This window comes from Tarenaya hassleriana, unplaced genomic scaffold (assembly GCF_000463585.1).
Source record: "Tarenaya hassleriana unplaced genomic scaffold, ASM46358v1 Cleome6, whole genome shotgun sequence".
NCBI lineage: Eukaryota > Viridiplantae > Streptophyta > Magnoliopsida > Brassicales > Cleomaceae > Tarenaya > Tarenaya hassleriana.
In genome coordinates this window covers 942,985-964,712 of record NW_010968505.1, presented here as the reverse complement: position 1 = coordinate 964,712, position 21,728 = coordinate 942,985, and the positions used below count along the sequence as shown (strand labels likewise).

Here is a 21,728-nt window from a genome sequence, read left to right as displayed (position 1 = left end):
ATTCGTACTATAAGAGGAGAGAAAGAAAAAAACATTACTGAGTTATTAGTATTATAGTGTTTGCCCTTTTGCCACATATTTGTTGCGAGAAACGTACATGCCCCCAAAGGGAACAAACTTTGCATGCATGCATGCGGGGAATATAACAATACGGTAATGCTTCCAAAAACAACGACACAATCTCTCTTTTTCTTTTTCTCTATATGTATACACACGCGCGCACACATTTAATTTATATTAATATATATATATATATATATATATAATCATCTGCCTGCTGCATCAATAAGAAAGAAGACATCAAAACATGTTTCTTGGCTTGAAAGCTCCTACATTGTCCCAGTTTCTTGAGATTGATGGAAGAGGATGCTATGGGTAGATAGATCATCGAAGCTGTTGAATTCATCAACTCAGAGGGGAATGTGAGCTCCTGGTCCGATCCTTATTTATCATATCATCCTAAATTTAGGTCGGCTCTTTTCATTTGTTGTTCAATCTAATGTTTATGTCGGATCAACGTTTTTGTTTTATTTTGTTTGTGAATAACTTGTGACGTAGAACGAAAGCCCTTATAGCTCAGTGGTAGAGCGTCAGTCTTGTAAACTGAAGGTCCGTAGTTCGATCCTGCGTGAGGGTATTTTCTTTTATTATATATTTTATCTGTATGACGTAATGATTATCATCCATCCATAAGAAACGACGTCATTTCACGAATGATTCGAGTACTGGATGGAATTTAGTCACCAGGTGACGAGAGAGGGTTATGTAAGGCACTCTTAATGCTTAACTCTACGCCTTTTAAAATAAAAAATAAATACTGCAATTGCGTTTCTGCTATTATTATTTTTTTAGATTGGAATCATAAAAATGATGGATATTTAAGGAATTAAATTACACAAGAAAAGGAACATCTAAACCCTAACCGAACAAGAGTGAGAATAACATGCGCCAACTCGCTGGTTACTTATCACGTTAATCCACAATTAATGTCTAATCTCCCCCTGAGTTATTATCCCACATCGCTACCTTACCTAATTGTTTAATTTATATCTACGGCCCAAAAAAGATATATATATATATATATATATATATATATATAAATAGCTAATGGGAGTGCTCCACACTTCACGTTCTTTCTGGTTTCCGCTTTTTGATGGGGGCATCCTCCACGTTCTTCCCGCGTGCCACGTCAACATAAATAATAATTTTTCTTGTCTATAAATAAATACTGAAATTTAAGAGTGAATATAAAATTGGTTATACGGAATCACGGAGCGTCTCAACAAAGATCAACAAGTCATCTGCAAAAACAAGGTGTGAGATCAGTCTTAAAATAATACTTTTCATTTCTTAATATCCAATATTCAATTCTCTCAAAACGTAGTATTTATTTTTTATATCGTACACCAATTTTGAGATCCATTTCCTTAGAAGAAAAGGAAATGTTTTTTTATTTATTTATTTATTATTTTATTCCAAAATTATTGAGGAGACCCATCTTACATGCATCGAAGCACTAAATTGGAAGACGTGTATTGTAAATTTGTAATCGTAACCTAATCTGCATTATTACATTTTTTAATATATATATTTTGCCTCGCAACCCACATGATTATTTAATATACATAATATAATAAATGCTCTCGTAATACATAACACACATAAATAACCAAGAAAACCCTAGAGGAGAAAACAAAAAATGATGATGAAACTGTTGTTGATATCTCTCTCTGTTCTTTTTCTTCAACTTCATCTTGTCCAGACAGCCCGTGGATTTGATTTCCACGAGAAAGAGCTCGAACACGAAGACAGTCTCAGAAGCCTGTACGAACGATGGAGAAGCCATCACTCCATTTCCAGACCCACCCACGAGTCAGTGAAGAGATTCAACGTCTTCAGACACAATGTGCTTCATGTCCACCACACGAACAAGAAGAACAAACCCTACAAGCTGAAGCTCAACAGATTCTCCGACATGACCCACCACGAGTTCGAGAGCCTCTTCGCCGGTTCCAAAGTCAAGCATCATCGGATGCTCCGTGGACCCAAACGAGGGCAAAGTGGTTTCATGTATGAGAATGTCACCCATCTCCCTCCCTCTGTCGACTGGAGAGAGAGAGGAGCTGTTACTCCAGTCAAGAATCAGCGGGAATGTGGTATGAGTTTCTCCTCTATCCCTGATTCCTTTGTTTCTGAATCTGATCGAGATTTCGATCTGGGTACTTGGGATTTCTCAACTTCAGATTAAAGGGTGTCCGGATTGAATCAGACTTCATAGGATCTGTAAGGTCTTATGTGTCTGCCCTTTGGAGACGGATTTTCATGGCTCTGTTTCAGTTTGATGAACACATCAAGTTGATAGGAAGTTTACAAAAAGAGCACGAATATCACGTGAATTATCCAAATTGTGCATGTATTTTGATCCTTACACCAACATAATGAAATTGTTGAATCTTTTGATATGATTCCTGTCTTGTGCTCTGATTTTGGATCGTCAGGGAGTTGCTGGGCGTTTTCGACGGTGGCAGCAGTAGAAGGAATAAATAAGATAAGGACAAACAAATTGGTGTCGCTGTCGGAACAGGAGCTTGTGGACTGTGACACTGAAGAGAACCAAGGATGCATGGGTGGCCTTATGGAGGTTGCCTTCGAGTTCATCCATAAGAATGGCGGCCTCACTACCGAGAAAAACTATCCCTACGAATCCGACAATAATATCTGCAGATCCAAGAAGGTTGGAGCAGGTTTCTTGATTCATAGAGTCATATAATAACAAACGGGAATGAAAGTGATTCAACTTTTTTGTGTGCTAATACTAGGGAAATGGGGAATGGGTTAAAATAAACGGGCACGAACACGTTCCCGACAACGACGAGGAAGCGCTTCTAAAGGCAGTGGCCCACCAGCCTGTCTCCGTGGCCATTGACGCCGGAAGTACTGATTTCCAGCTTTACTCTGAGGTAATTGCAATTTACCACTGTCATTGTATCTGTTTTCCTTGGAATAATATAGGGTGATTTTGTTCAAAAGCATTTGCCTTTGTGGTTAACGGAGTGTTTATTAACAAAACAACACCAATGGAAAACTATCTGTTTGTTTAGAAACAAAACCGTCGATTATAGGAAAAGGGCTTGACGGGTAAGAAGTATGGTGCAGGGAGTGTTTACGGGGGAATGCGGGACGCAGTTGAACCACGGAGTGGCAGTGGTAGGGTACGGGGAGAGCGAGGAAGGGAGGAAGTATTGGATAGTGAGGAATTCTTGGGGGGACGGATGGGGAGAGGGAGGTTACGTCCGGATAGAGAGAAGCGTCGACGATAAAGAAGGGCGTTGTGGCATTGCCATGGAGGCTTCATATCCCATCAAGTCTCCTCCCTCTGGTCCCAAAGACGAGCTCTAGGATCTATCCATCCGTGTTCTGTTTGGTTTCTGTAATAAGAGGGACGAAGTGGCTTAGCTTAACAGATTTGGTTTCTGTTTGGGAGATGGGTTTCTAATAAATGTCTTTGAAACGAGGGACTAAAATATTATATTCATCAAGGGATATTATATATATATATATATATATGTGTGTGTGTGTGTATATGATCTAACTGGGTGCATGAATCTATGTGATTGTATTGTATGGTCTGACTTAATGTGAATGACATAATTATTGGGTGCATGAATCTGTGTGTCATGTAATCAGGATATGGTCATGTGATTTTTGAAGACGGTTTTTTCATCCTGAATTGATCTTTAAACACCCTTCCTAACTTATGATTCCGTTACTCAATTTAAACGATAAGTAAAAATATTTAGATTTTGAATGGTGGGATTAGATGAATCGAGTTCATGAAAAAAAATTAGTTCTTTCTTTAAAAAATTACAGTATTTTATTACACTCTCTTTTAATATGTAGATGAATTTTCATCGGGGGAAAAAACAAAATACATAAATATTTTGAAACTAAATTCAATCAAGGAACCCAAATATCGTATTTTTCACCTTGTTTTTTTTTTTTGGCCAGTGAGATTAATTTCTTAGATATTTAATTCGATGTCTGTAATAAGGGTAGGAAACAAACGGAAGAGGATAAAACACAATTAAAATTTGGATATGATTACATGGAATCCCCGACCAAAAATAAAATATCTAACACTTACAGAGAGATTGGACGAAGTGACAGAACACAAAAATCTGAAAGGTGAATCAGGTTGCGTAACATAATCATCATCATTATGTGGTCCGTTTGAGTCCCACGCGTTTTTCCTATTTCTACACAAAAATTGTCACAACTGCTGTGATAATAATCACATGTTTATTATCAACTCCCACATCTTAGTATAAGTGTCGGTCGACTATTCAATTTAAACATATCTACTATGAAGATAACATGAATTTATCTTTCAAAAGGTTTTTTTTTTTAAAGTAATTATCGTTTTCATAAGGCTGCAGACAAGACAAGAGTGTAGAATATATACACACACACACTGAACCTAAATTGAAAGATCAAATTTATTTTAGCTTAACCATTACAAAATATTTCCGTATGAATTTCTGGTCGATGCATATTTCAGATATTCGTTTATTTTTGTTGTTGGACTTTTTTCAATGTGTACATATATAAGGCATATATGTTCCATACATAAGCTCTGGCATTTGAAGGGTCACTCCTCTACAAATTCAACCCTTTTAACCCAAACCGAAGGGGTACTTCATGATAGCAACACCCATTTATACAAAAATGAAAAACCACATCTTCTAACTTCATTCCACTGCAGATATATATATATATATATGTATATATAACGGAGTGTATCTAGAACGTCTTGAGGATCCTGATCAATCCTTCTGCTTCGTCGTCGACTGCTCCTTTCACCTTCTTTGGTTGGGACAGAGAAGACATTACTTTTGCAGACGCAACTCTTCTCACCAGAAGCTTCCACTTCGTGTCCTCCTCCATCTTCTTGTCTTGTTCTCTTTTTCTGAATTGCCTGCCCACCCACCCAAAAAAAAAAAAGGTGAATAAATTTGATAATGATGTCCCATTCCAATAATCTCGAACTCGACGGTGATTCGCAGACGACTGATGATGACTCGGACTCGGAGACATGAATTCCGTAGAGCAATAAAACGTTTTCCAAGCCATTTATCATGCTTTCCCAATGGCCCACCAAGTGGACCTAAGATATGGAAGATATTTTTTGTCTCTTGGCGCCGAAAGGGATGTGCATGTGACCATGAGTCCGAATGAGTGCCAGATACTTTGAAAGTGTCATCATAGTGTTCAAGAAAGATGGAGCTTTTTCATTTAATTAAAGTGTTTTCGAGATTCCGAACCTCAATCTCTGACAAAAAAATACAACGAGAAAAAACACGCGAGGATACCTGCAGAGAGGAACCCGACAACATTCGGGTTGGTCGCAGATGGAAGAATGGAGCCTAAGGAGCTGCAGCATCCGCTTGCAACGGAGACAGCTGTGGCCGCTAACCCGCCTCTTGCAGACGGCGAAGTGCCGTATCAGTAGCTGAAGGCCATAACATGTCGAGAACGCCCTGCATGGCGGTGACTTGGTCCCGGGCTCCACATGAGTGGGTCCGACCAGTGTGCAACCTTCCGTGCATATGTGCTCTAAGCAATCCATCGCCTCGCTCAGTTGCATGTACAGGCTCTGCTCCCGCCTGTGCCGCCTCCTCCTTTTCTTCCTCTGCATCAAAATTCACAAAACCAGAAACTAAGAATTGTCTAATTTGTATGTATGGAAACCATAACAATCAAAAAGGGTGTTCTAGACAGAGATTTCAGAAACAGAGGGGCATGGAGAAATAGAATTACTGATTCAGCCTCATCGATGAATTGGAGGATGTCGAGCTCGAGGAAAGGATCATGCTCCTGGAGGAACTTCCAGCCTTCCGTCTGCTCCACGGCCTTGAACTGCGTGTAGATGAGGCGCATACATCTGAGGCAGAGATCAGGCGCGTCGCAGAGCCTGGCGAGCTGGAGAACGTCGACGACATTCTCTGCCGTCATGCGCTGACCGACGCCCTTCGTGCACCGCTGCTTCAGCGGAGCCACCATGTAGACGTGCGACAGCGCGAGCAGGTGGATCCCGTACTTCCCCATCTCCTCCTCCGTCAGACTGCGTGAAAACAGGGAGAGTTTTTGTTAACTGTGGTTTTGAAAAATCAACAACAACAACAATCCAAAGTTTTTGGAATTAAGATCTGAGTTTTTTTAGACTATTCGCCGTTGATTTTCCCTGGCTGTAGAAGTTGATAACCTGATTCTATGTGATTCGAATTTACATGAAATCGCAATGTAATCTTGATTCTACACTATAATCCGAGAACTGCACAGAGAGTCGTCCAGACAGAGAATCGTTCAGTTCTTCCGGTTGAGATCAAAAGAAAGTATGTTGTTTGGGTTTCAAATTTGAACACCAGTGATAAGAACATCGGAGAAAAAAACCTGGAAGAGTAGAGGAATCCGACGAAGGCGGAGACGGCGTCACATGGAACGCCGAGAATCTTAATGACTCTTTTGCCGCCGCCGCCGCCGCCGCCGTGGCGTTTGGTCCGCCTCTCGATGATGTTCTTCAGCACCGGCGATGCCGAAGCCTGCATTCCGTAATTCAGACACCATGAAGAAAACCAAAATATGAAACAAAAGCAAAATTCCTCTTCCTAGAAGATCGTGGTGGAACAAAACTAGGGAGAGATTTCAATCGATCGAATAATATCTCACCAGGATACCGGAGTGCGCGGGAATTCGACGGCGGCCAGAGGTTACGATGTCGACGTCGGGCTCAGCTGCGAACTGAGAATCGCCGGCGTCGGCGGAGACCGCCGTCGTGATGAGTACAGCTGCCATTTTAGAGAGGGAGAGGGAGAGGTAGAGAGAGAGAGATTGTTGTTGCTGAGGGGAAATGTTTGGGTGTCCATGGCTTTATAGGACAACGCAGCAAAATCCTGGACTGCTCGAGTGCGTACGTGGCATTTTCACAAATATCTTTTTTTTTACTGCTCTTATTGCGTATCCCACGCGCTTCTTCTGGCGCGTGGATATCTCCTCGGAATTTTTTTCTCCTAAAAACGGGAAAAAGGATCGGGGAAAATAAAGGGAAATTGGTTAATAGCTTATTTAATAACGATAATTACGATTTCCTTACAAATATTGAGTTGTGAAACTCTGGTTGTAGTAAGAATTAGAAAATTAATTCCTATCATTGGAAAAAAATCGCTACATTTAGATTAGATCTACTGAGTACTAAATTGAAACGGAAGAAAATAGAAATAAAAGATATTACTATCTTTTACTATTAATTAAAACAAATAACGTGCACAGTAAAAAAAATAGTTTAATAATTAATTGCCTTGGAGGATGACAAGTTTTGTGATAAGTTTTCCAACATATTCAATTATGGAAAAAACAATGTGGAAATAATGATTTATATTGATTTTGTATGTAAAATTATCGGATACTCGAAGTTTTTTATATAGTTATTTTTCACTTGATAATATCAATAATATTTAATATGGTTACAGGAGGGAATACTCGAAACGAAAATAAATATATGATAATATATAAGTACACTAACCTGCCCTTTATATTTAACTTATCAAAACTGAAGATTTGAACAACATAAAACGGTTCAAATTATAATTTTAATAAGTTATTGTTGCAATCGTCGTTTTTATATCATATTTATTATTTTTTATATTTTCGTAAAAATAAAATTTTATATGTCTTTCAAACAAATAAAAAAACATTAATTACATCATTTATACAAAAAAATCTTGTATTTAAAGTTTGTTATAATAAATCATCAATTATTATTTTGGCAAAAAAACCATCAACTATATAAATTATTTAAAAATAATATTTCACTTTAAATTTATTATAAAAAACTATCAAATATTAAATTTTATAAAAACATTTATTAACTATCTAATTTCTTCAAAAAAATATTTTATTTTAATTTATTAGAAAAGTCTATAAAATTTGAATAGAAATATATATAAAAATTGTACAATTTTAAAAATCATAAAAATATAATATTTATTTAAATATATTATATTATAATATTTAAATTTTATATAAATATTTATAAATATCATCTTTTATATAATAAATTTATGAACAAATATTTTTTTAAAATTAAGTATATTTTACCAATCATAAATATAATATTTAAAATTTATCATATATTAATATTTTAAATATTGCTATCAATTTGATGTTTTTTTATAAAAATTTATTAATTGAAATATTATATAGTGTATAATTATATATAAATTAGTTATATAATAGATAATATATTGTTTCTAAAATGAAATAAAAACATAGTATTTTTTACATGTAATATTGTATAAATCGATATATTTTTATATGTAAAATAGAATATTTTTAATAAGATATATATTTGATTTTAAGAAAATTATATATTTCTATCTTTGCAATCAATATTCAATTCTTTAAATATAAATTTGTATACAAATTTATTATATAGAGAGTGGTGTTTATAAATATTTCAATAAATTCTAAATATTACAATACAATAAATTTAAATAAATATAATGTTTTATTGTGATTTTTAGAATTATATAATTTATATATGTTTTTATTTAAATTAAATAGATTTTTATAACAAAATTAAAATAGAATATTTTTAAAGTAATTTAGATAGTTGATACTTATAAATTTATTAAAATTAATAGTTGACGATTTTTTTAATCAAATTTAAAATGAAATATTGTTTCTAATAATTTATATAGTTGATAGATTTTTTTGTCAAAATTAATAGTTGATCATTATTATAATGAATTAAGTAAAATATTTTTTAGTATAAATGAGATAGTTAGTGACTTTTTTTATCTATGTTTTTCAAAATTTAATTGTCATCCTTACATATTGTCGAAAAAATAAGAGTTTTTCTTTACTAGTAGAACTCGTGAGCATCAACCTTCAAGCTAAATGATAATTTACCAACAATTTCCTTATTAATACATTTTGAACATTTCAGATTTTTATTTTTTTAATAAGCAGAACAAGATAGCACCCAAAAAAAAGAAAAAAAAAGAAATATTAGGACAAAATAATCTATAGATTTGAAGTATTTGGAAGTATTTGTTCAATTATACTTACGCATGGAATCCCTTAGATTTTGTATATCTATTTCAATTTTTGTAACAAACTTTGTAATTTTTTGCGGATAGAAATACAACAAGCACATTTTATAAAAAAAAATTTTTATAATGAGAATTAATGTAAGGATTAAATTGGTCTAAAATAATATGTATATACAAATATTAATATATACAATAATTTTATTATATTTAGTTTAGAATTATATAAAAATGACCAAATATCAAATCACAACACACACACACACATATATATATACCGTCTTAGAGCATGTGCAACTGGAGCATTTGCACAGGGCCCACAATTTAGGTGGGGCTCATATTTTTAAAAAATTATTATATTTACAATTTACAAGTACTATTTATTAAAAAATTAAAATAACAAATTTTTTTAAGTTTTATTTAATTCACTTAAAAATATTTTTTTACACTTTTTCAAATGAGGTGGACCCCATTAAAAAATAATTTTTTTTATAAATTTATAGTATTTAATATAAATTAAGACCATGTTTTCCAAATCATTTGTCGTAATAATCAATTAATAAATATTTTGAGTTATATATAATTATATATATTAAATTCATAATTTATTTATATTAATATCATTAAATTTTTATTAATTAATATAGTTCATAATTATAATTTTTTTATAAATCTAAAATAAAATCTATATTATCCTAGAATAACATTGATCTTTTAACTCCAATTATTAAAAAATTATTTTTTATATCATATCATTCATTTTAAATATTTATTTTTAAAAATGATAAATTTTTAAAATATAATTTTTTTTTATATCTTTTAATCATATATTATGATTATTTATTATTTCTAATAATATTATTATTATCACAATTATTGTTATTAATATTTTAATAATATTTATAAATTTAATTTTTTAAAATTAAAATTTAAAAATAAAATAAGTATTTTTTCTTTGTACAGTGCCTCGAAAATGTTTGGGACGGCTTTGTGTGGAATTAATTCCGACATCGAGATTGTTAATTGTTTTATAAGAATCTGCCGGCAACGAAAGGGCGAATTATAAAAGATTACTTTTTGGTGCAATGTGGACATAAATGGTCCCCACGAAGGTTTGGTGTTTATGTTTGGTAGCAGCGATCTTACGTGGAAAAGGGATAAAACCGGACCGGACTTTGCCTTGTCATCCAATTCATAAGCGTTTTATTTAATTTGCAAAGGCCGGTTTTCCAATTTAAACCGACCTTTGCCTCCTCTCAAGAGCCATCCCTTTTCCCACGTGGGTCGTTCTCATCCGTTCCGCCACGTGTATCTCTCTCATTGGTCCTTGATGTCACAAGTTTGATATATATATATATATATATGTAGAATTTTACAAAAACTAAAATGGAAAACTACGTCTTTGTCGTTAAATACAAATGTAGGCTGACGGAGATGTAATCCTTCGTATTTTAGAAATAATTTGTGTGGCGAATGTGAAAAAAAAATGCAAGCTATTTTAGAAAGAATAATATATTTTCTTTTACCAAAAAAAGAATAATATATTTTTATATAATTGGTCGGAGTAAAAACTTCAAGAACGGTAAATGAGAAAATTATAAGTTACAGATATGATTGGCTCGTCATGGAGTCGCCGCGTATATACAAGGCCACGTGGCAGTAACCAGCCAGGCCAGGTGGAGAGATTATCCAGCAGCTGTGGTGTACATAAGTGACGGCTCATTTTAATTTAAACCACTCATTTCACTCCACGTGTCTTATGTTTACTGGTTATCCAGGGCTCTCCTACGAACCAAACGACGTGATGAACGGTTGTCACACTAGATAATTTATTTATTATATTTTTTGGCAGAATAAATCAACCATACGCATATCATATTGGAACAATATGATCAATTTAAAATCGATTATGAAAGGAATAAATATATCATACGTACCAATAACCAACGAATCTAATAAAGTGCAGTCCACAAGCTTAATTTGTATCGTTGATTAATTACTTGAATATTGTCACTTTATTAGTCATAACGCTATTGAGAAATGGCTCTTTAAGGAAACGAAGAACTAAGATTCGGAATTGTGGATAAGTTTGGATGGGGAAAAAGGGAAAAAAGTGTCGCATAAACTAATAGATTTGGTGATTTCATCATAGATTCTTTCCTTTATAATTATTTATTAGCAAATTGCATATAATATTAACTTCTTAACGTGTAATTTTCGTGAGAACAAGTGGATATTGATTTCAATGTTCATGGGACGTTTTAGTGTTTGCTTATCTTATAAAACCGTATATATATATTCTAATTTATTTGATATGTGCTCTACAAAAATATCAACAAAAAAATCTTCAATTAATTAGTATCCGATACATATTATGTCACTATATGTAGTATATAAACATTGGAAAAATAAAGGGCATGGGTCGAGGTTGTACAATTGTATAATATGTACAACTTTTCATTGTAATATATGTTAGTGTTCGTCATTTTATACTTATAGCTCAATAAAGATCAAACAAATAAATTCCGCCCAATCTATTAGATGGTGGTCCAGTGGTTAATATGTGACAAAATCATTTCAAGATCACAGGTGATCGATTCAATTAGTGGGGAGGAAGGGACACATTTAATTGTGTGTCCAAAGGTTGATTTCGGATCTAGTGAGATTAAATGGTTCGAATACCCAATAAACTTTCGGCTATAAAAAAAATCCGCTCACTTTACCAAAAAATAAATAATAAATTCTGCCCAAATCCACCGACGATTTTCAGTAAAAAAAGCTAATCTCGTGATTTTGATTTAAATAATTATTTTAATTTAGAATTTACATGATTTAAACATTTCCTTGATTATATATACGGTTTTGTAAGTTGTCTTGATTAACCATTCATAGATATGTTTTATTATGCTAAATGGGAAATAGAAATGACAAAATTACATGAATAACCTCATATGTCTATTTTTACTTCACAACGTGTCTTTATAGGTTTAGGGTTTTAAAAAAAATTAAAACATGAAAAAAAACCAATTTGTCCTTAAAAAATTGAATATGTGTCAATTACCTGTTTGTTGTCGAAACTTTAAGTGACTTCACATTGCCTTTTCACTTTTTCAATTTCAAAAATTAGAAATCGTCATCTTCTTCTTCTTCTTCTCTCATTCTCTGATTTCTCTATTCCCTATATTTTATTCACAAGCAGATCTCTCAAATTTTTCTTAGAAAATCATCTTCTGTTAGCAAGCATGGCTTCATCTTCATTTTCTATTTCGGAAGATCTACAGGAATGCTTCTCACCGAGAAATTGATTGCATTGTTCGTCTATCCCTTTTTTGCTTTCGAATTTTTGTATTGGCGTTGGGTTTAAACTCAAATGGATTAATGTCCGAGTCGTTTATGTTAGAAAAACTAGTGTTTTGGGTGAAAGATAGAGATTTTCAGAAATAGAAATAACACGAGAGTCAATTTTTTGGTCAGACGGTTGTATTTGTCAGATTGGTTATACCTATGAAATGGTCAGATCAATGAAGTGATCGGACAGTTAAAATAGTTTGTTGTCATAGAAGTGAAGTGATGAGACGGTCATACCAATTTCATCAAACTAGTTAAACTGTTAGACCCGTGAAATGGTCATACCGTTAATTGGTAAGATGGTCATACTAGTCAGACCCTAGGAGAGTGACCAGTGAAGTGGTCATACCAGTATAGTGGTCAAACTACTTATATCGGTTACACCCGAGATGTATGACCAGTCTGACAAGTATGATTAGTCTGATAAAAATGGCCACACTGGTCATACTTCACTGGTATGACCAGTTTCATAGTCACATTAGTATAACTTTATATAGTAATAAAGCTGATAATGAAAGTTAATTTTGTTATTGCAGGTTCCTTTTGTGTACGATTTTAAGGACATTCAACATTGTCCAAAGATCTCAATGAAGTGTTATACATATCAGACATTGAGGTCTCTAAAAAAGGCTTTAACAAGAGAAGAATGGACATACTTCAACACATAGTCTCAGTTTCGTCATATTTTTCATATGAAATATGACGAGACGTTGAAGATGGTGTCGATATCTGTCTTGATACACCGTGCATTAAGGTTGGAAGGAGAGGAACAAGAGTTATGGTTTTTTGTAAACGACGCGCCCATCAGATACTCGATCCACGAGCATGTCATCATCTCTGGCCTAAACCGTAACAACTATGCGGAGGATTGGGACGAGTGTAAGGGAAACGAATTTCTGATAAAAACCTTCGGAACCTCGAAAGTGACCATATCAGGTGCAACAAAGAAGTTGTACGATACTCCACACACAAATGTGGAGGAAATGAAGAGATTAACAATAATTATATTGCTAGGTGGAGTATTAGATCATGGTCCCAAGAGCAATGATGTAATAAACAATAATTGTGTTGACATGGTCAATATTCTGGACAAATGTGAAAGGTTTCCATGGGGGAGATACACCTTCGAGAAGATCAGCGATCAGATACGAAAACTGTATAGAAGCGGTCCTAAGCCGAATGACAATTGACATTGTCCGAGATTTGTAATACCACTTATGGTAAGTTATGTTTTGTACGAATATTTGTAATGTGAATTGGTGTTTGAGCAAATTTATTGAGGGATATAATGATTTGATCTGTATATTGCAGTTTCTTCCTTTCGAATGTATTGAAAGTTTAGGCGCAAATGGATGGTATATCGACGTTGAAGGTGTCGATCCGACATGTCCTAGGATGTGCAAGAAGTGCATTAAATCGGATCTTTTTATGACATACACAAAGGTGTATAAACAGATTGGTGAGACTTCAAAGGTACGTATTAATTTGATCATTTCATTTATAACTTGATCAATTGGATTGGTCTGACCAATTTAGGGTTAGTCTGACCAGTTTAGGGTTGGTTTGACTAGATTAAGGTTGGTCTGACCAATTTTATAAACAGATTGGCGACACCTCATAATGTACTCATATAAACTATTATTTCTGGGATTTCGAAGTGTTCTTCAAATACACAACCATGAAGAACATATTCTTTTTAATGTGTCTGCTGAGCCAAATAGTCATCCGGTGGTACAAAGTTGGATGAAACAGTTGAACAAAGATCTAACAAGTATTTGTTTTGAGAAAATTCTTGCACTCAATATCGATGCTAAGGGTTCTGGGAAAAGATCGGAGAGGAAGAAGAAAGGCAAGGGAAAGAAACAGGAAGAACATAAAGAGAAGGAGAAGGAGAAGGATTACCTCTTGGTATTCAAAGAATGTTGGAGGAGGCAATAGAAGCCTCTAAAAAAAGGACTGCCGCAAATATTGAAAAAATGATAATTGCAAAGGTGGAAAGTGTTTTGAAGAGGGTTTGTGTTAGTGTCGAAGTGTTGAATTGGTCTGACAAAAGTGAAAGTTCTTAAACCACCACATGGTGTTTTTATAGGGAGATCCCATGACATGAATACTGACATCGAGTTGAGACCTCGTGATTCCCAATCAAATGAGATTTTTTTACCACCTGAGCAAGGTAGGGTCACATTTACTTCTAACTCTTTTTTATCACACTTGTCAGCCCAAATAAGTTTTACTGGTTTGACCATTTGAAATTGGTTACACTAGTCAAACTTATTTGGACTGACAAGTCTGACCAAATATGTCTTATTGGTGTGACCAATTTCAAATGGTCAAACCAGTAAAACTTATTTGAATATAGTAGTGAATTATATTATTCAACTGATCATGTGCAGATCTACATAAGCATGAATTTGACACTGAAAAGATTTGTGTCACTCTGAAAAATTCTGATGTTGATACGGATGATGATAAAGAAGCGATTTCTGCTACTCCAAAGCATGTCGAGATCGAAACTGAGTATGTACATGATACCGAAGACAGACTTGATATTGCATCAGAGGAGTCGAAGAATGCGGAGGATGCATCAAAGAAGGATGCAGATGATTCATCAAAGAAGGTTTCAGAGGATGCATCAAAACAACATTCAGAGGATGCATCAAATAAGGCTTTAGAGGATGTATCACAGATACATTCAGAGGATGCATCAATGCAGGATTCGGAGAATGTGGATGATACATCAAAGCAAAATTTGGAGGAGGTCGAGGATGCATCAAACAAGGATATAAGGATGCATCATAGGAGGATTTGGAGGTTTCGGCTGGAAGACCCAAACGCAAAAGGAAGCAAGCTGTCAAGAGTCCATATGTTGCGTTTGGTTCGGTCGATGTACAACCCAAGAAGCAAAGGAAGAAGAGAGAGACGAAAAACAAAAAGGGAGACAGTAAGTCAGTCGAATATGCTCCTAGAGAAGACAGTAAGCCTAGCGATAACGAGGTTACAGTCTTTGAGCCTCCTACACAAATAGATAAGACGACATTTGCATGGTGCCCAAAAGAGCCCATAGTCGATGGTTGTCCGAAGCGAGATGAGAGTTTTGTTCAAGCGAACACTGTCAAAGTGAATGCTCTCTTCAACTTCATGAAAAAACCTAGAGAAGAGAGGCTTTGGAGATCGGGAATGAATCAAATTAGGCAACCACTATTCTGGAAGGAACTTCTGCAGGAAGGTGTATGGCTCGATAAAGACGTAAGTTTTGTAGTAATAAGATTTTGACTTATACCTTTTTGTGATATTAAACTTTCACCTTATATGTTTTTTTTTTCTGTTTTTTACAGCATGTAGATGAAGCATTGCATGAGATATGAAACCGTATTATGAAGGCCAAAGGTAGACAGTACACATTAGAGTCCTTCTTTCTTTGCGATGTGCAGTTCATTGAACACTTCAAGTGGTAGGAAATAGACAAGATAGAACTCGGAGAACTTGAAAAATACATCAACGGCGAGTTACCACCATTAAAGTGGACTTCAAACAATCATTGATTCAAGTGTACAACTGCAATTGGAGGATGAGGGAAGTGACACTTAAAGTAATAACTCATTTAGCTAGTATTATTCTAGAGGTATTTGCATTGTGCGGTAGCGGATTTATTGACTTCACACATACGTTTATGATTGATATCGGGAAAGATGTACCTCAGAACAAATCTGGAAATGAGTGTGGCTTGTACAACATCAAGTTCGCAGAGGCACTCATGAGAGGTGAAGAAAACTTATTGCCACAGGTGATTGATCAGGTGATGTATGATGTCCGTGAAAAAATTGTTGCGGATATATTTGCTAACAGAGAGATAGTCACAACCCCCTCCATCTTAATCATGAGTACGACTTCAACTTTTATCATTTGTACTCTTTGAACCTCTTTTACTCATTCATACTTGAACTTCTTTTTTATCATCTGTAGTTGAACTTCTTTTTAATTGTCTTTAGTCAACGGTCATACGATTAGACTGGTTATACAATCAAATTAGTCATACGGCCATACGGTTACACGGTCAGCTGGTCATATGGTCATACTGGTCAGACAGTCAGACTTACTCAAATCTGATGAATTGGCTAATTTAAAGGTGTTACAATAGTGATAAACGTCTCAAATAATGAATTTTCGAAGTTCAAATCGCTCATAAAAATATGGATAGAACAATCTTTTTCTTTGCCAATGTAACTCATCCAATGAAACCCCAAACTGTTAGTAGTGTTTATATAACACATTAGGTCAAGGTGACTTATGTTGAGAATTTTTTTTCCACTTAGAAATAGATCACCAAAACGATGAAAAAGTGTTCTTATAACCCATATACAACTTTTTCAATCATTTAAACTTAATTTATACCTTTAATTTTCGTATTCAACTAGTCATACGGTTATACTGGTCAGGCGGTCAAATTTACTCGGGTTTAGGGTTTAGGGTTTAGGGTTTAAGGTTTATGGTCATATGGTCATACATGATTTAGAGATTATGGTCAGACGGTCATAGGTCAAACATGGTTTAGGGTTTAGTGTTTATAATTTATGGTCAGACAGCCATACTGGTCATTTGGTCATACCGTGGTCAAACGGTCAGATTTAATCGAAACTGATGAATTGGAAAAGTATAGTTATTACAATAGTAATAAACTTCTCAAATTATAACATTTTCACGTGCAAATCGTTCATTTCAATATGGATGGTAAAATTCTTTTGTCATAAGTATAAAATCGGTCATACTTTAGTCAAACCGGTCATACATATTACAAACTCACAAATACATTATATCCACATGATCTTATGACAATGATGTATTCCTTTTTCGAGCCTCACCAGGTTCATGAAATCGATTTTGTTTAGTCCTTCCAATTTTTCGTTTTTGTTCCACTATGGACGGTAAAACCGTCATATTTGCAATGCCATGCCTCGCGTAAGTAGTATTCAGAACATAATTCGTGTATCATATCGTCTTTTCCGATCATATGTGTTGCTTCAATTGCGTGGCTGCAAGGGTACGTATCCATATCAAATATTTTACAACTGCATGTTCTAGCTCCAAGATGAACCAAGTGTCTTCTACCTTTGTCATCCCTCACCTCAAACTCGCCACTAATATTGTTCAGTTCTTGTACCTCAAATGTACATGCTTTCTCGTACCGTTCATGTAGCTCTCTGTAAACAAATGGTGTTAATTTTTGCGATTCATCACCACTACCTGCTTCCAAACTGTATCGATTGAACCATTCCACCATCTTATCGAGACAAATATCTAGCAACAAATACTTTTTTGCCTTCTTCAACACAGAGTTAATCGATTCGACTCCATTGGTGGTTAACAAGTTATATCTCTCACTCTTGAATTTACACCTTGTCCATTTCTCGGGTACAAGTTCTTCCTTTTCCATGTAACCGACCACCTTCTGATGTCTACAAATTTTGAAATATATTCACATCAGTTCATAAATAAAAGCAATAAAATGGTCAGACTAGATAAACCGGTCATACTAGTATCAGGAATCGTACCGATTCTTCAGATCATTGTAAAGCATTTCAAAAACGTTGATCATGTATGAAGTTGGACATTTGAAGAACAATTTACTGACAGTCTCACCATTTGAACCTTTTCTTCTTGCACCTTTGTTATAGTGGACTTTTAAGTTCTGTGATATGTGTCTCACACAAAATCCATGTTTGCTTGTTTGTATACTTCTCTCGCAGCGTTTATTATACTTTTATGTCGATCAGATAACACAACTACATCGGGACCATCCAGTATTACTTCGCTCAATCTTGTCATAAACCACAACCATGAGGCATCCTTTTCTCTATCGATCATACCCCAAGCCAAAGGATATTGGTGTGATCACCATCTTGAGCAGTTGCCACAACTAATGCTCCTTTGTATTGGCTCATAAAAAATGTTGCATCAATGGCAATCACTTTACGCATATACTTTCATCCATTTATAGTTGCACCTAAGGCAATGAAGAGGTACTTGAAACTTTTACGATCATCGTCTAACTGAAGACTCGCTATAGTTCTAGGATTTCTTTATGTTAACATGTGCAACCAACCAGGAAGCTTGCTATATTGTTCCTCATGACTAGCGCGAATCTCTTCTTGAGCACTGTGTTTTCCTCTTAATGCCATCATATACGATACAGATGCGCCGTACTTCACTTTCATCCATTCTACTATCTGTTTTGGTGTAGGAGTTTCAAACTTACCAAAAAATTCTTCCTTCAAATATCGATGAACACTTCATTATATTAGAGTGCTGCGCGTTGTCTTGCTAGTGCCTCTCTCTAGCGCTAATTGCCTTTGTATCTTAGCCTTTCTAGCTCTAGCTTAGGAGGGCTCAGCCCCTCCTAGCTTATTCTTTTCTTTCTTCGCCAGGCAGGATTGAATGAGGATGATGGGGAATTCTTTTTAAATTAAACTGCGTTTGCTTCGTTCATCTGCTTGCTTTGAATTTAATGCTAATGAACGGAACATGACCTAGTCCGTAGTAAATAGAGGTAGAACAAAGGCAAGGTAGCTGATAAAAGTGAGTACGCGTGAAAAGCCAGAGGCGCGAGCCCTTAAAGGTTTAGATCTCATGATTCAATTACTGAGATCAGGACTTGAACCTGCGACCATTAGGTTAAAAGCCCAATGCTCTACCAACTGAGCTATACACCCAAATAAAGATGTAGTAGTAAATACAGATTGGTGCGGAAAAGAGAAGAGGGTGACCTTTCTTCTTCTCATCATATTAAAGGAGTGCGGCTCTGTATGAGGCTTGTACTGCAGGAAAGAGGTGTTAAATCTTTCACTCTACCTCCTCTTATTAACACCATAGAATGCTCCTGCGAATTATGACCTTCGCCCGGAATGTGAGCAAATATATCATGACGATTGCTCAACCGTACTTTGGCTATCTTACGTGGAGCTGAATTTGGTTTTTTCGCTGTTCTCGTTGTAACACGCGGGCATACTCATTGCTTCTGTGGACATTGATTTGAAGCTCGAGTATGGTCCGTGCGCCATTTTTCGTCTCTACCATGACGAATCAATTGATTAAATGTTGGCATCGCTCTTTCCTTTGTTCTTTCCCCCCTCATTTTTTGTCATATCGCGTGCTAAAAAGAGGAAAGTACGAAAGAATAGTAAACAGAGCACACCGCAGAAAGATTCTAAATATGAGAAGTCCCCCTTGGATTCGAGAAGACGGAAAAGAAGAACAGGAACGAATAAAAATAAGGCCTTTGACGCTCTAGTTTCGGAGAGCTTCTCCCAATTATGTTTGGTAATAGAATAGGGCGACTTGCTCTGACCAAGACTCCTTTGTTCCGTCCATGGAGTGTATGATTTTCCTGGGATGTAGATAGACCAATACTTGTTTCGGATTCAGCTACAGGTCTGCAACTATGAACGAGATTATGTGTTCTTACACTAAACCGTGTGGAATTCGGAATCGCTGCAATGCGCAATCTCCAGTCACAGCCTGAACTTGAAACTTGCATCTTAATTTGATATGACCTTCAAGACTTATGTGAGGAAAAGGAAGAATGCCAAGGAATGGGACGAAGCTGAAAACGGGAAAGAGAACACGGTGGAAGGAAGAAATACGAAAGAGGATGAGCTGACAACTGGCTAGGCAAAAGGATGAAGACAGAATAATCAAAGGTTATCTCTAATTCTGTTTGATAAGAGTAAAAGATTTGGTTTAATATGATAAGAGTTGGTAGTTAGTTTTCTATTTATAGTTAAATACGTTGGGATGAGTTTTGGATGCTTTAACTATTGGTTTTCTTGTTTGGGAGGGGTGAGAGAGAGCTCACAATAATCAATCTCAGGCTTTGTTTGGTTTTCTTTTCTAGAATCAATAAAGAGTGCTTTCAGTTTTCATACCTGAAACCTACCATTTTGGTATCAGAGCATATCGATCCACCATGACCAAGAACAACAATCAACATCTGGATCTGCTAGAGGAGACGATTGCTAAGAAGTTTTCGGAGATGAAGGCTGTCAGGGAGAAGGATTCTCAAAGATTCGAGGTAATTGAAAGCATGCTAGTTGATTTTCATGCTTCGAAGAAAGGGAAGAACGTGGAATCCAAAGAGGCTTCAGCCTCGACAGTTACCATTTCACCAGTGTTTCCTTCGGGATCAAATCCGATTTTGGGTGTAGGATCACCGGTTGTACAACAGCTGTTTGTTGATCAGGGGGCCGAGGATAGTCTTCGCCGGTTCGCCAACACATGTGAAGGGTAGGTGGAGAAGATTGACACGCCGATCTTCGAGGGTGATAACGCCACAAGTTAGATCACACGGATTGAACACTTCTTTGAACATGGCGGGTGTTCGAAGGAGGAGAAGCTTCGGTTGGTCTCCATCAGTTTGTCAGGGCATCCCTTATCATGGTACAATTGGCAATGCAGTCAGATTCCGTTTCATAGGTGGGAAGACTTTAAGGTCCGGTTCCTTGAGCGTTATGGCGATCAACGTGCGGATTCAGCGGGAAATCAGTTGTTTGCTCTGCGGCAAACATGCACAGTGGGGGAATACCTTGATGCGTTCGAAGACCTCCTTGCACAATTACTGCATATCCCTCCGGACTTGGTGGAATGTGCATTCACAAATGGCTTAAAACCGGAAATTTACGAACACATTCTAGTGTATCGTCCTGAGGGGTTAACAAAGATGATTGATTTGGCTTTCCGGCTAGATGGCAACCTCCTTTTTGCCCAGATTGAATCAAGAAAACAAGGAGATTTCAAGGGACATCGACCAAATTCCTCATCATCCAACACTTTCTGAACTATCGCAGTTCCGACTCAACCACTAACACAGGTGGATTCTAGACGGAATTTCCAAGGAACAGTGCAGAATTCCACAGCACCGGCAACTGTTTCTGATCAGAATCTACCTTTTTGCCGGCTGTCGGATGCACATGCTTATGAGAAGCACTGACGTGGAGTTTGCTTCAGATGCGATGAACGTTATTTTGTTGGTCATCATTGCAAGAATAAGAAGCTCAGGGTTATTTTGGTCAAGGAGAAAGGGGAATTTGATCTCGGTGATGAGGAGATGGTTCCGTTTTCGGACGTCGCACCAGCCGCAAAAGTAGAACACGCTGAGCTTTCCATGAATTCTGTGGTGGTACTGACTTCTCCGACTACACTGAAAGTGGCGGGAACGATAGGAAAGTTACCGATGGTTGTTCTCGTGGATACGGACGCCACTCACAATTTTTGTCGATTGAC

The 21,728-nt window shown here is 35.9% G+C and overlaps 2 protein-coding genes and 1 non-coding gene across 3 annotated transcripts; 2 read left to right on the top strand and 1 right to left on the bottom strand.

Annotated features, from left to right (window-relative positions):
• The first annotated feature begins 565 nt into the window (after positions 1-565).
• On the top strand, positions 566-637 carry TRNAT-UGU. The gene has a single exon. It is a non-coding gene; the product is annotated as a tRNA-Thr (tRNA).
• A 1,010-nt stretch (positions 638-1,647) lies between these two features.
• On the top strand, positions 1,648-3,554 carry LOC104798962 (KDEL-tailed cysteine endopeptidase CEP3). The gene is made up of 4 exons (XM_010521231.2): positions 1,648-2,156; positions 2,499-2,734; positions 2,820-2,960; positions 3,157-3,554. The coding sequence occupies exons 1-4, from the start codon at positions 1,700-1,702 to the stop codon at positions 3,397-3,399; spliced, it is 1,077 nt and encodes a 358-aa protein (XP_010519533.1). The 5' UTR covers positions 1,648-1,699; the 3' UTR covers positions 3,400-3,554.
• Positions 3,555-4,550: 996 nt separating this feature from the next.
• On the bottom strand, positions 4,551-6,893 carry LOC104798961 (BTB/POZ and TAZ domain-containing protein 1-like). Its single transcript, XM_010521230.2, has 5 exons — positions 6,727-6,893; positions 6,451-6,599; positions 5,818-6,121; positions 5,370-5,689; positions 4,551-4,975 (listed from the first exon to the last, which is right to left on the bottom strand). The coding sequence occupies exons 1-5, from the start codon at positions 6,850-6,852 to the stop codon at positions 4,801-4,803; spliced, it is 1,074 nt and encodes a 357-aa protein (XP_010519532.1). The 5' UTR covers positions 6,853-6,893; the 3' UTR covers positions 4,551-4,800.
• Between the last annotated feature and the right edge of the window lie 14,835 nt (positions 6,894-21,728).

What these genes read in the sequence shown, in the direction of transcription:
- LOC104798961 (XM_010521230.2), bottom strand. Translation starts at nt 6,852, where the DNA reads ATGGCAGCTGTACTCATCACGACGGCGGTCTCCGCCGACGCCGGCGAT. An exon ending in TCATCGATGAGGCTGAATCA is followed by an intron (nt 5,690 to 5,817) that starts GTAATTCTATTT and finishes ATTTTGATGCAG; the next exon opens with AGGAAGAAAAGGAGGAGGCG. An exon ending in TGTCGGGTTCCTCTCTGCAG is followed by an intron (nt 4,976 to 5,369) that starts GTATCCTCGCGT and finishes GTGGGTGGGCAG; the next exon opens with GCAATTCAGAAAAAGAGAAC.
- LOC104798962 (XM_010521231.2), top strand. Translation starts at nt 1,700, where the DNA reads ATGATGATGAAACTGTTGTTGATATCTCTCTCTGTTCTTTTTCTTCAA. An exon ending in CAAGAATCAGCGGGAATGTG is followed by an intron (nt 2,157 to 2,498) that starts GTATGAGTTTCT and finishes TTGGATCGTCAG; the next exon opens with GGAGTTGCTGGGCGTTTTCG. An exon ending in ATATCTGCAGATCCAAGAAG is followed by an intron (nt 2,735 to 2,819) that starts GTTGGAGCAGGT and finishes TGCTAATACTAG; the next exon opens with GGAAATGGGGAATGGGTTAA.